Source organism: Patiria miniata, unplaced genomic scaffold (assembly GCF_015706575.1).
Source record: "Patiria miniata isolate m_02_andy unplaced genomic scaffold, ASM1570657v1 HiC_scaffold_5, whole genome shotgun sequence".
In the NCBI taxonomy this organism is placed as follows: domain Eukaryota; kingdom Metazoa; phylum Echinodermata; class Asteroidea; order Valvatida; family Asterinidae; genus Patiria; species Patiria miniata.
In genome coordinates, this window is record NW_024037072.1 from 34,970,297 (window position 1) to 34,985,320 (window position 15,024).

Genomic DNA, 15,024 nt, shown 5'->3' on the forward strand with positions numbered 1-15,024 from the left:
ACTGAAACAACTCATCAAGACAGTAACAACCATCGGGTTTCTGACTTTCTGTTTTTAAACAAAAAATAATGTACAATGTACACTACTGGTCCTGTTTCAATATGGCAGTTCATTTTATTAATCGCCTGCTTGCTTTGCTTTTTAATCCAGTTCTCTATGACATGTTGTATGTCTATGTACCAGTATTTCTTCAGGTTATGATATAACATGCAAACTGAACAAGTTAAAGGGAATATACAACATTTGCAAACATCGAAAAATAAAACTACCAAGTTTTTACGAAATACCTTACTAGGATGTTGGTACATTGTAAATGCCAGCCTAAAGCATCCTTTAAAATTATGGCACCTGGTGTCGAGTCAGTTTCAAGAAAATTGTATTTTTGTATACATTTCCAACGGTGGTCGGCCGACCACCGTTGGAAAAACCTAACTATTTTTCAACTGCTGCTCCAAATTTACAAAAAAAATTCAGTCCAAATTTTGTTTGCTATTGGTTACATGTTCATGAACGGGTGCAGGCCAGCTAGACTGGTTCCCTTACCTTACAATTTTCTGACATCTATAAATTGATCCATTTTATCTTTAGTGGAGTCGGGGAACCAGACTACTTAAACATTTTTGTTTTTCTTGGTTTTTCCAGCATGTTCGAACACAAAACTTCAAACATGTCAGTATAACAATATTTGATCTATTATACTAACCCCTCAAATAGTTCATTTCTGAAAATTACAGCAAAAGCCAATGATGTACATTCCCTTTAAGTTTGTATACGGTACTCCAGTTTGATGAAGTAACAAATGCTTCACTGCTGTTTTCTTTTGGACCGTCATGTGCTGTACATGTACGTACCAGTACACGCAAGTGTTGTGAGTGGAGGTAGAACTTTAAAGTTTCATTCCCTATGCTGTTTTTTAGTTTTATCTATAAAAATTAATTCCTTTTCTAAATTGCTATAACAGTACAAAAGGTATTCACTTTGAACGAGACATCGACCGAAAAAAATCAGCCGACGTTTACATGTTGAATCATTACTTCAGCAATTTCTAATTCTAATAATTACAATAATTCACTTCTCGCAGGATAGGCTAGCTACCATCCGAAAATCAGTATCGAATCATGCGCAGACCAGGATTCAGTCTCCTCGCAAGGTGGATCTGTTAGTGCCCAAAATATAAACCTTTTTCCCCCAAGGTGTTAATAATAATAATAATAACCATATTTATAAAGCGCCTTTTCCAAGGGATACAAAGCGCTAGGGGAGAATGCAATTAAAGACAGGTACATTGTGCGTAAATGAATTAGAATATGACACCCATTATGTACGTGTAGCACCTTTATAAGGGTTTGCAAGGAGTTGTGGCGCATATTGCAGCCACTGCCAGAAACACCGGGGCAAACCCCTTCTCGTAGCGATATGTGTTACTGGGTTCTTTAACGTGCATCACACAACAACACACAGGACCTACGGTACGGCTTAACGCCCCATCTGAAGGACGAAGCAATAATGGTAAAGTGCCCTCTCAAGAGCACAAGCACCATGTCCCCCATCAGAATTCGAACCCATGGACCGTACCACAGCACACGAGTCAAACACCCTAACCATTGGACCACAGTGCCCCATGGTGTTGCAGATGCTCCCCCCCCCTCCCCCTCCCCCCCCCCCCTAAATAGAGTTTTTTTGCTTGGAATTAAAATATACAAGTTGGACATTTAAGAGAAAAAAAAGAAATCTAATTTTGTTAAAGAGCATGGGGAACATGTAATGTAACTTTAAAGGGAAAATATAACATTTGCAAACATCAAAAAATAAAACTACCAAATCATTTTGAAATACCTTGCTGGACTTTTAGTGAATGAGTGTTAAGCATCCTGTAAAATCATGGCACCTGGTATACTGTCATTTTCAAGAAAAGTGGTATTTTTGTATCAATTTCCAACGCTGATCGGCCGACCAGCGTTGGAAAAAACTGGCTTTTTTTTTCAAATACTGGCCCCAGTTGACCATCGCACTTGTTTGCAATCGATTACACACCTATGAACGGGTACAAGCCAGCTAGACTGGTTCCCTGACCTTACAATTCCCCAATTTATGTAAACTACTCTGTTTCTTCTTAAATGGAGTCAGGGAACCAGACTACAGGAAAATGATTGTTTTTTTTGGTTTTTATAGCATTTTCGAACCCAAAACCTCAAAAAAGTCAGTGTAACTATATTTGCTACATGTATATATTTCCAACCCCCCAATTCCATCCATTTCTGCAAATTACAGCAAAAGCAAATGATGTTTATTCCCTTTAAACTGAACTGGTTGAACATGAATCAGTGACATGTGAACTCTAGGGAAATAAGATATATTGCAGGGCTGGAATGCACGAAGGAAAATGACACGGTTGGTGTCATGCTGACCTTGTGGGTCAATTGGTGGGTCGTCGGCTCCACACATTTTACACTCACGTTACAAAAACGTATTAGTTTTTTGAGCTTTTATGCATTCATTAACAAATATGTCTTGTGATCTTACCTTCAGACAATTGCCAACATGTAGTAATTTCTTCAAGACTCGTCCTGCATATGTACAAACAAAAGGATAAATACTCATGATAATGCCACTGTATACTTTGTCTTGAGGGGAGTGTAAGAACAGGTTGTCCATGTGTCAAATACTGGACAAATGTGGAGCACCTTGTGATGGGATTGGGAGAAAATGAAAATCCATGAAATAATCCACAGAGAGTTTGAAGGTTGTCGGCATCACAGAGTGCACCCCTTTCAAACACTACAAGTAAAAACGTCTTTCAAAAGGGAGTCTTTAAGATCCTGAAATCATGAAAAATCGTGACCAAAAAATTCCTCAAATCAGGAAAAACCGTGACCAAAAATCTTGAAATTAGCAAAAATCCTGACATATCGGAGTCTCTCCGCTTGTATTTGTAGATCTGTATATGTACAAGTTAAACCCATAAACAGGGTTTCAAAAGACATCAAGACACGACCCTGCCTGAAACTATTTTGAGAGGGGATTGGGGTGAGGAGGCAAAGCATGAAATACGGTACTCTCCTCTTTCAGATTAGCAAATAAACTGTTGATTGACAAAGAAAATTTGAAGCCAAATACATGTACTTTGAATAGTAGAAGTACACACTCAACATACATGTGTACATGTACATGTACCGGTACATGTATACATTTTAGCTCATGAATATCAGTGATGAAAAGGTACATGTATTCCCCCCCCCCCCCCCGAAAAAATATAGCCCCTCCCCTTTTCCTCCTGAATTCTCAAAGGCATTGCTGATATTGTGCAGAAGTTTTTATTTGTTTTTCAACGGCCAATGACACAGTCTGTTCTTCACATTGACCTACATGTATGAGCAGCCAATGTGTTAACCTTAATTTTTACAAGTGATGATCAATTTATGTAACACAAGCTCACTTCCTGAACTCCCCGTATGTTAAACAATACATGCTGCACAGTGCTATTGTGAATGCATACTAGCGACTGTGTACATGTATACTGTACTCTTGTGAAACTGAGTACTGAAGGACCCTTCAATGACAAATGGTCTCTCTTCCTCCTATAACTCTCTAGAGATGCACTGAAACTGTACGTTCAGAGTATACATGTGCAAGGGAATTTTGTAGATTAAAGCTCTAGGCCTAGTCCATCATTTGCAGCCATCCGAAAAGTAACTGACGTAATTATTGTTGAAAACATACTTGGTTGGAAGATAGTAAGGGGACTACATGTATAAACTCCCTGTGAAATTATTCTTTCTGGCAAGCTGTCATTTTGAAGTAATCAAGGAAAGAAGGCCTTTCCTATGGTGCATCTTAAGACGCACTGTAGGAAAATTTAAATGAGTACATGTAGTTCGTTTTGTTATTAGGCGAAGCGCACGCAAGCATTGGCATGACGCACACGCGTGCGCGGTTGCTATAATTCGTCGGATCAGTGCGCGACATCGCGTATAGCTGCAATCGGCTCAGTGAAAACGCGTCTCGGACGCTGAATTCAGGCCCAATTCAAAACATGATTCAGCAACTTTTGATTTGAAATTGAGATCCTAGAATGCTGTTTTTTTTCTCGGAATATACAGCTGAAGCTGAGCTGAAACTTCATCAGGTTAGTTGTTCAGTATCCTTCATTAGATTTTGAACACTTTTGTTGCTTCAAACGAACAAAATGCACAAATTACAAATGATGGACTATATCTTTAAAACATCCTTTGGAAATTTATACATACCAATACCGGTACATGTAAGTTTGCTTTTTATGATTTCTGGTTAATAATTTTGCTGGTTTTTAGGCCCCCCCAAAAAAGTAGTGGGTCTCTGGTCAGCGCCCATGTCGATTTTGATCATGCGTGTAAATTTATTTTATTTTTTTTCAAATTTTCCGCGGTAGCTACAACAGCACCTTCTTTTGCCGCACCACGTCAAATTTTCGTGGGCAGCTTGACCTGGGCAAGGGCACACAAAGGCAAATGGTGGGCACCAAGGCAATTGATGGAGGACACCAAGGTACATGTATGAGGACACAAAAAAAGCAAAATACTGGTAGAACCCACCTTGTCTGTACAATCCAAGCTTGGAAAAAAACAAAAAAACAAACGCATCGCGGCATCAATTCCAGAACTTTGGTCTGACCAGACCAGAGACCGACTTTTTTTTTTTTTTATTTGGCCTTAGTCTTTAATAATCAAAGGAAAGGATTTCTTTTTGGAGATTACCGACTTTATAAACCATTCACGATGACAGTGAAACATAAACAAAACTCTTTTCATTTAAGGATCTGTATAATCACTGGTACAGTTATCAACACAATGAAACAGTGCATAGTCTGCACATACATGTACTTGTACAAGTTTGCATAATTTACAATAATTTTACCAGTTTACAATTTTATTATTACTAGAAAGTGTATGTACCGTACATGTAGATGTATGAACACGGTGTGCACCTCAGGGCCTAAGGTACATGTAAACCCTAAATGTTTATTAAAAGTGTAGAGGTACTTCAAACCACTCAAACTGAGATAATGAATGCAGAATAAATGATGGAATTTGCCCGGTCCAATCAGACTTTGAGATTCCATGCAGTGGCCAGACCAATAATGGGAGGCTTTTTACAGTTTTCTTCTGATCAAATGTGTGGCTATAAAACGGTAAAACCCAGACACGGGGAACAGTGTACGTGTGCATTCACACACTGCAGCTTTATCGGGCAGTTTTGTTTTGAGCCAAAAAACAAGTGATTTCTCATGAATGTAGACTTACTGGTACATGTATGTTACATACATGTGTATGTAGATTGTCAATCAATGTATCCAAATGTATTTTGTATGGTAAGGCCAACAAAAAAAATAGTTCAGCTTCCGGTTTCCCTACCGGTACCTACATGTACCCTATTCTGACAGCCCCTACCCTAATTTTTTTATTGGGAAAATGAGAAAAAAATCCAAAACCATCAATTTTCTACCTTTTACCCTTGACTACACGCAGACGCTGCCATATGATCGTACACACAAAAAATGGCCAAATTTTTTTTTAAAAATCCTACCTACATTGTACCTACCCTATTTTCAAATGCCAAGTAATCGGAAGCAGAACTAAAATTTTTTGGCCAAAATGCAGTTTTGAAGCTAACATGCGTACACGTACATGTTGTAAGAGTTTGTCATGGTTATAACATCAGACTTCAAATGGCAAAATTAGATCTGATGCACAGTTACATACATGTACATGTATACAAGTAACCTCCCGTTCAAATGTAATTGAAATACATGTAAACGTGAACAGTGGAACATATCTAACAATTAGTAACATTGTCTAAAGTGTAGGCCTACAATGTACATGTACATGTGTACTTGTACGTATGTTTCATATACAAGTACACATATATAATGTGTATTCCTCAATGTACAGGACTTTAAAGAAACTACATGCACATCAACACGGTGCATACATTTACATGTACATGAACAGACAGCTTTAACCAACGTACAATCATCAAACGTGGTGTTCATAATGAAGGAAGGAAACAATTAGTGACTGGCTAAAAGCTTTGACATTTTGCATGAGCCTACTGTCCAGCTTCTGTAATATCAGAACCCAGCCAAATATGAAAAGAAAGCTAATGACTTTCCTTAGTTTCCTACATGTCGATTGCTGTTGTTGCAAAATACTAAAAACAATTTCATTTTCATAGCATTTCAATTTTGGGACAATGTTTTTTTTTTGGAATTTCACCATTGCTGAAACTTTATTTTAGAATCGCAAGCCATCCGTACATTGTAACTGATACACATGTAATCTGCTTTGAAGGTATAGATTTCATTTTTTGCAATTGAGGCATGTAAGGAACCATCTGCAAAAGAACTGTAAACATATGTCATGTATGTGTACACATGTATTTTTCTATGGGGCATGGGCTCTTGATTAAACTACATATATGTACAAAAATATCCTTAAAAAAATTTTCAATTACAAAATTTCTTTTCTTAGTTGAGCGTACGCCCAATTTTTTTGTATTTCCTCCCATTTCAAAGAACTCAAACATCTTTATACATGTAGATGATAAGAAAAAAGCAAGTGGATGTACATGTACATACATGTACATACATGTACAATGTAGGCTGTAGGATGACAGAAATTGTCCAATACAAGTTATTATAGCTCCATCATAGCTTTCGCAAGTTAACACAGCCTGCACAGGTAGGCCTACATCACAAGTTATCAATAGCCAATCTCAAGTTATCACTGTCCATCACAAGTCTCTAGTCAAGCCTGAAATGAACAAAGCTAGTCCTTTGTCATCGTTCATTAACCCTAACTCCCTACTGTCATGAACTGGACCAAGTCCCTCCCCCAAAATCCATCAATCACAATGCATGCTTTAATTTGCTTTTTAAGGCCTCCAGGCCCAAGTCCATCATACTCCATCAATATTTAGTCACACCAGCCCTGCAGGACCAAGTCCCCCAAAATCCACCAAAATGGGGGGATGGATTATGATAGAGTTAGGAAGGTCAGGGTTAATCGTGACCTGGGTGTTTCTACAGTAAAGTGACCCTCTCACCTATTTTTAGAATTTTATTAAGTTCAGTGCTAATGCTCATAAATACACTACTGATATTGCAAAATATAAACATTGGGACTTCTCAAAATTCCCTGCCACAGCACTGTCGGACTAAATGTAAAGACTGTGCGGCCAGCATAATAAGACTACTCATACTGTGTGATCTCTCGGTCCTGTTCCTTAGATATCTCAGTGAGGACAGTAGGCTATGATCAAATTGCTCTAGGTCGCTTCTCATTCCAAACTACACTGCCTCCGGTAGTCCAGAAACGTCAGAGAAACCGACCACTGACAAATGCGTGGCACACTTTGACTGAATGAAGATGGCATGCCCAGGGGGGAAATACATGTAAGATGCAAAAAAAAAAAATCTACTGGCACAAAATAAAATAGGACAGTTGATTCTAAAGGTAACGTACAAGCTGAAAGTGCGTTTGTCGACCCTGGTCAATTTTTTATTTCTTTGACAGATTTGAAAAGAGCACAATATCAGCATAATTGCTAAACTGCATGCTGGTAACATTTTTAGTTAAAAAATTATGGAAGCTGGAACACCAAGAGATGTGATGAAGTGATGTGATGAAGTGGCCCTATGTTGGCCTGAATCTCCAAATGAAAGTTCCCAACAAACGAGTCATTTAGCTTGATCGCATCACATTTGCAAAAATATACAAACAAAACTATTAATATGAAATACCTTACTTGTCTGTAAGTACATGTAAATAATAGTCTCAAGCTTCCTGTGAAATCGTGGCGCCTGAAATGCTGTAATTTCCAAGAAATGTGGACTTTTGTGTCATTCTCCAACGATGGTTCGGCCACACCATCGTTGGAAAAAAAACCCAGGTTTTTTTTCAGATACTTCCCCCAATCGACCAAGTTTAGTTAGTCCACATTTTGTTTGCAACTGTTTACATATTCGGAAGGTCCGCGTTTTTTCTTGCTTAAAATCATGGCATCCATGAACAAAAAATTAAAACAGGTCAGTGGAACGATATTTGCTATAAAATCCTAACCCCCAAATCCCTCCATTTCTGGAACTTACAGCAAAAGCAAATGTTGTGTATTACCTAAACAGACACAATACACTTACAGCACAAAATTTAATTCTAAAAACCCGTTTTCGATAAATTTGTAAAAACTTGGAAACGATCCAATGTCTGACCTTACGTTCACCTATACATGTATCAACATGTTATACCCACCAAGTTGGGGGGGGGGGGGGGAGGGAGAGGGAAAAATTATGAATCATAATTGAAACTGTGGCAATTTATGGAGGTTTGTCATCGCATAGTCATTTCACATCAACTACAGTGGGTAAAATCCACCACTGCAGAGTGCTATTGGGATCACTGGACAAAATATATTACACATCAGCAACAGGGTCTTTTGTCCTCCAGCATGCAATGCATCATCAGAATGTACAATGGGAAAATGGATAAATATCGTATACATGATAAGTATTGTAGAATCTAAATATTCTCTAATGTACATGTACTTGGTATTTTGGTATTTGAAGCAGGTAAAAACCCCAAAGAAAGACTTTTCATTCTTCCTTTTTTTATTAGGGGAAGGGGGCAGTACTTTTGTATATACTGTATTTAGACACAATTTATCAAAACTTTATGCTACATTTTTAAGCACTGGCAGGATCTTCTACATGAATGTCACTTGGTGGTCGGTCCGTCTGTCACGAAAATTGACCAAAAGTATGGTGTTCCATATGTGCCATCGGAGTCGCATTTTTCGGCGTTGCATTTTTCAGCTCTGGCAGGGATCATTTTGATCAATTTCATGCAAGATTTTCATGAAAGACTTCTTGCAACACGGCCAGAGCTCATTGTGCACTCGCACTTGTTTTTTTTTTAATTTGTAGAGCAACAGTGCACATGTATAGGGAAGTACATAGCGACCCAGAAAGGTCATGACACTGTTCTCTATCTAATAAGTTTGAGTCCAGTTGTCTTGTTTCTATTGTTTTCGAAGGTTTACATGTATGTACTCGTGCAGGAAGAACGTACTACAAAACGAGTTGTGGGATGCAATCGATGGACAAGAAATGTTCATTGCACAAAAATGTTGCATGTATCATACATGTAGGTAATTTTATATAGTGACAATTTGCAGATACAATGTGCACGTACCGATACCTGTCCTGAACATTATTAGGAGCCATAAAGTACAGTCAACATACCAGCCAAATGTTTGGTATTGCTGTTTGTTCAACAGGTGTTCTGTACTCTTTAGTGCAAATCTATAAAATAAAAAAAAATCCCTGCAAATTTGGAAAATGCATGTACACCATACTGATCCCGAATTACGTGTACAAAATTTGGAAAATGCTCTTGAAAGGTTAATAATGAACTTACCAATGCTTTGGTACTGCCATCTTGCATGGACTAAATCAGGAACGTAAAGGAGAATTTTCTGCAAAAAAGCAAAATTTCAATTCAACAAATTTCTGGATCACACCAGATTTTGATCTTGTATTAATTTAAACATCTATAACAACTAGAGTAAAGTTAAATTAACGCTATGCTGAATGTTTATATTATCATTTCATCAAAAACGGAAAATATATAATAATTTTGAACCATTTGGTTGGCACTTTTAACCCTAACCCCTTGAGCACTTTTACTAGAAAGTATCCTGAATCCGCCAAAATCCACCAATTGTGTCATGCACAGAAGTTCTGGTGTCGGTGACTGCTCAGTATGGAGGTATCCTGAATCCATCAAAATCCTGCAGTACCGCTTGGCTTACAATCCTGCATCCATCAAAATTCCCCCGTTTTCAATATGGAGGTATCCTGAATCCACCGAAATACTCCAAAACAGGGGTATGGATTTTGATGGATTCAGCTACAATGTACATTAGGGTTGTCTTCCGCAACGTTTCAAAGTTTCAAAATGAGGATATCACCATACCTGTAGTTATTGTAGGGATGTTATGAAAATGGATTTTTCCATTTGCTTCGACTTCATCCATGAATACACAACAGCGTATAATTTTTTCCCAAAAATAATGGTATCAATTGAATTTAAAAGGAAGTATACAACATTTGCAAACATCACAAAACGAAATGATCAAATTATCACGAAATACAAATGTACCTTACTGGATTGTTAGGGAATGACAGTCTAAAGCATCCTGTAAAATTGTGGCTCCTGGTTTGCTGACATTTTCAAGGAAAATGGTAATTTTCCAGACCGACCAGCGTTGGAGAAAACTGGCTATTTTTCAAAAACTGCTCCTAATATTTCATAATTATTTATTCCGCATTTTCTTTGCAATTGATTACACACCTGTGAAGGGGTACAAGTCTGCTAGACTGATTCTCTGACCTTACAATTCCCCAAAGTATATAAATTGCCCCGTTTCATCTTAAGTGGGGTCAGGGAACCAGACTGCAAGAACATTATTGGTTAATAATTAAACTGAACAGCATACAAAAAAAGAATGCGGCTTCAGATAAGGCAGTTCGGTATTACAACTGCGCAAGCGCACAATGATACGGGTCACAGGTCATTCGGGATAATTGAACGCTCATCGAAGGCGCATGAACGCACAAGGAGACAGTGGCACGACGTCCGTACGTTAAGTGCGAGCAGATGAGCATTCAGGTACATGATGCTCGAGTCGCGTTAGCAATTTTATCCCGAATGACCTTTGACCTGAACTACTTCATCGCGATACCGAATTGGCTTATTATCTTCAATTTGTAACCAAAACAAAAGTCAATCTCTAAATTTCTCCCTGGCAACGGAAAAGGAAACACCACTCAAGCTTTGCTACCAACCTCAAATATTGCCACGATGCCGTCCAGCTCCTCGCGTTGGGCCTTGTGCACCCTCTGCTTGAGGCTAGCCTCCACCGAGATGAAGTTCTCGTAGAATACATAGAAGATGTGAGAGTAGTACTGTTCAAAGAAGCTGCGTGCTTCCAATTGCTCCAAATTATCTGCAGTTAAAAAGGACACAAACAATTTAAATGTATTGTACATGTATTGCGATTGAGAAACTATCTGTTTTATTTTATTTTCTGTGTTTTTTTTTCATGAAAAAATTCCATGAAATATCACAGAATATTTCAAGTGACTAAAATGGCAAGGCCCAACAAACAAAATTGGTTGTTTAGGCCCCCCCAAAAAGTCTCCGGTTTCTGGTATGGAGCTTGCCCAAAAAGTGGTGCGGTGACGCGGCTTTTTTTTTTTTTTTACCTGATTTTTTTTGGCTTCAAATGTCGGCTGATGACTGCAAATGGTGCCCGACTAAACTTAGTGCAAATATATGGGAGTCCAGAGAGGCCACATAAAGCTTATTCTCGACCATAACCCAAACTAAAAACATGTTAAAATTGTGCAGCAGCAGGATTCCAGTCAAACCAGTGAGTTTGGCGGTTTTGAGACATCATCTTTCATTGAAATTTTTTTCATTTTGCCGACGTGCATTGCTACGGCGACGCGCGCGCATACCAGAAGGCCTTACGGTAACCCGACCTACCGGTACCCTTATGTTTTTGTGGCCAAATTGTCGACCTCAAACTTTTTATTGCCACATTTGGCCAACAATTTCAAGAAAATATATTTGAAAACAACAGTCTTCCCCGTGTCAGTTTTTGGTGTGTTACCCGTTAAATTAAACAATAAAATGTGTTATTTATGTAGATGTACCCTCAACTAATCAAATTAAATGTTAACAACCGACAGACAAAAAAAACAAGAAAAAAGATACACAAGGCCAAAAAAAATAAAGGCTCCGGTTTCTGGTATGCGCGCGCGTCGCCGTAGCCATGCGCGTCGGCAAAATGAAAAAGTTTTTTTTTCAATACAAGATGATGTCTCAAAACCGCCAAACTCACTGGTTTGACTGGAATTCTGCTGCTGCACAATTTTAACGTGTTTTTAGATGGGGTTATGATCGAGAATAAGCTTTATGTGGCCTCTCTGGACTCCCATGTATTTGCACTAAGTTTAGTCGGGCACCATTTGCGGTCATCAGCCGACATTTGAAGCCAAAAAAAAAAAAAAAAAAAGTAAAAAAAAAAAAGAAGCCGCGTCGCCGCACCACTTTTGGGGCAAGCTCCATACCAGAAACCGGAGACTTTTTTTTTTGGCCCAATACATTATTTTCTACCAGGCTAATGGCAATTTCAATGAAGCAACAGGAACTACAGGATTTTTCATTTTTTTACATACATGTACTTGAACCTGAAGTAGCCTGCTTGAAAGTATTACATGTACTACTACTCATTGGAACAGAGGTATACATGTATGTAAAACCAAAAAGACAAGAAAAGAAACTGAAAGTCAAACATGTCCAAATGTGTATGTACAATGTAGTTTACAGACATCCGCAATACTTTACATACACTTTACTTTGTGAAATGACAATTTTATGCAGATCCTACTTGCTATGCTAATATGTGAAGCAAACCCTTTCCATATAGTATGGCAGATAGGTGATGGGATTGTGCCTAAAAAGTTGATGATACAAGCATTTGGCACACAGAGTATGTCATGAGAAAGATATCTGGCTATAGGGCCATCGCAGATTTGTCCTTTGAAAAAATATAAGTAGAGTAACAAGCACATGTGAAGTAATGGCAGCCATTTTGATAATTTTGAAAATGGCATGTTATTCTACCTAGTACTATATTTTTTCAAAAGGACAAATCTGCGATGGCCCTTTAGCCAAATCTCTTTCTTAAGAAATACCGGTACTCTTGACTGTGTGCAAAATGCCATGCTTGTATAATCAAAGGCACAATTCCCCCCTAAATCTGCCCCACTAATATGCATATTGTCAGTTGGTAATTTTTTGTCTGTTGTTAACCCTCCTATGCAAACATACATTTGTACATTCTCTGCAAAGTTGTCCTTTCAGCCAAAATCAATCAAGTGATTGTTTTTTAAACAATTAAGAACTCCCAGGCTACAGAAAGCAGGATTGACTGGCTGTGACTGTTTATGTAACTTGATACAGCAATGCTTTGGCTGTAGGTGATTGATAAGCCTACTTCTTGCCTGTTTTTGTCTGTTGACTGAATTTGACTAGTCACAGTGCTTGCTTGAAATATGATCTGACTGTTGGTGACTAGCCTGTGGCAGGGGAAGGGGATTGAAGTTTTTGACTGTCTGTGGACTGTAAGCAGGAGGATTAATAAATATGAACAAAAAGCTGGTAGGACTTGCCCACTGCGCACATGGCGACAACACATGCGCGACAACACATGCGCTTCTACATGTATAATGCTACCCTTGCACGTTCCACCTGCGCATTTTATGAACGCATGTCAGATTTTTTTGCACGCGTGCCAGATACTGGTTTTAATCACGACTGTGATTGGATAAAACACTGACTTTGAGGCAGGGCTTATTGATTGTTGCTGTTAACCCTAACCCCCTTGGCCCTTGTTGCTTACAACCATCCTCAATCCTCCAAAATCCTCCAAAATTTTGCAACTCCGCCTAAATTTTTCAAAATTGTCAGACAGTCCTGCCTCAAAATACATTAATCCTCAATCCTCCAAAATCCTCCTCATCCCAAAATTTCGCACTCGTGTTTAAATGAAGGATAACCAACGCCAAATCCTTCAAAATCATCAGACAGTCCTGCCTCAAAATGCATTCATCCTCAATCCTCCAAAATCCTCTTGTGCTTCAATCACCATTCATCCTCAATCCTCCAAAATCCTCATGTGCTTCAATCACCATTCATCCTCAATCCTCCAGAATCCTCATTTGATTCAATCACCATTCATCCTCAATCCTCTAGAATCCTCCAAAACCGCCAGGAGGATTTTGGAGGAGTGAGGTGGGTTAGGGTTAATTAAAGATGATTCATGGCCTCGTTGTGCCAATTTTAGATGTGTCTGAATGGTAACCAATTAATGACAATTCCTATTAGAATATACATGTAATGTAATAGTTGCGATGTCACACACAAGAACTAAGTTTTGGTCAAATCCGCCCCATTTACAAGTGTCATTACATGCAGATCCAGGCACATGTACAGATGTACATTGTACCTATGGAATCATGGTGTGAACGAATTCATACATTTATAATAAGAAATTTGTACCCAGAAATATGAGCGTTCTTGTAAGGCCAAAAAAAAAAATAGTTCTGCTTCCGATTACATGCCTTTCAAAAATAGGGTTGGTCGGTCGAAAAAAAAAAAAAAAATTGCCAATTTTTTTTATGCAGATTGAATGGGGTATTCAATTATACGAAGTTTTAGCCTGAACTATTTCTATTGCACTACGAAAGCTATACACGAAATGGCAACAAAAAGTGAGTAAAACCTACCTTAAATTATTGTCAATATATTTACGTTCGATAATTTCAAAAAATAATGGAAAATTCAGGCCGTTCGCACCATACATGTATGCACAACGCTAGTCAAGACGCGGGGAGCTGGCCAAAACTCCGAGGTGTGTAATGCGTGCGTGTGTGGCGAGCAGCCCACCATGGGCTGTTTTTACCGTCAACAATTTCGGGAAACACGCGGCATGTATCACTCCAAATACGAGTAGTGCGATCTCAAAATGAACTCCTGAACACAGAAAATACATACACAGACAAGCTAGATCAATTCTGTAAATTAACTTGCAAAAATGTTCTTTCTCCATCGGTGTTTTCTTGGCATTTTTACGATGTCGAATCCGACCAGTTGACAGTGGCCTGCACTGTACTGATAGCGCGCTATCGGTCACATAGCTAGCTATGGACTGGTTACCGCATTTTCATTATGTCTTTTAAATTGGCCCATGCGCGGCGTGGCGGGAACCAGTCGTCGCCACGTGATTATAGTCACCGTGCGTGACATCGAATTGCGAAGTAGTTATATCGCGAAGCGAATTTGTAATAACGGAGGTTTCTTTGAAAAAAAAACGAATGTAAGTAAGAAAACAAATAAATACAAGCATTTTTGGATGCAAAAG

General features: G+C 38.5%; 1 protein-coding gene across 1 annotated transcript in view; it reads right to left on the reverse strand.

Annotated features, from left to right (window-relative positions):
- Window positions 1–15,024, reverse strand: part of LOC119740489 (ral GTPase-activating protein subunit alpha-1-like) — a 74,341-nt gene that overhangs the window by 57,848 nt on the left and 1,469 nt on the right. The window contains exons 2-4 of the mRNA XM_038215811.1: window positions 10,880–11,040; window positions 9,450–9,507; window positions 2,524–2,567 (exon numbers count right to left, since the gene is read on the reverse strand). Of these exons, the coding sequence (XP_038071739.1) occupies window positions 2,524–2,567; window positions 9,450–9,507; window positions 10,880–11,040 (263 nt within the window). The remainder of the gene's footprint in view (window positions 1–2,523; window positions 2,568–9,449; window positions 9,508–10,879; window positions 11,041–15,024) is intronic.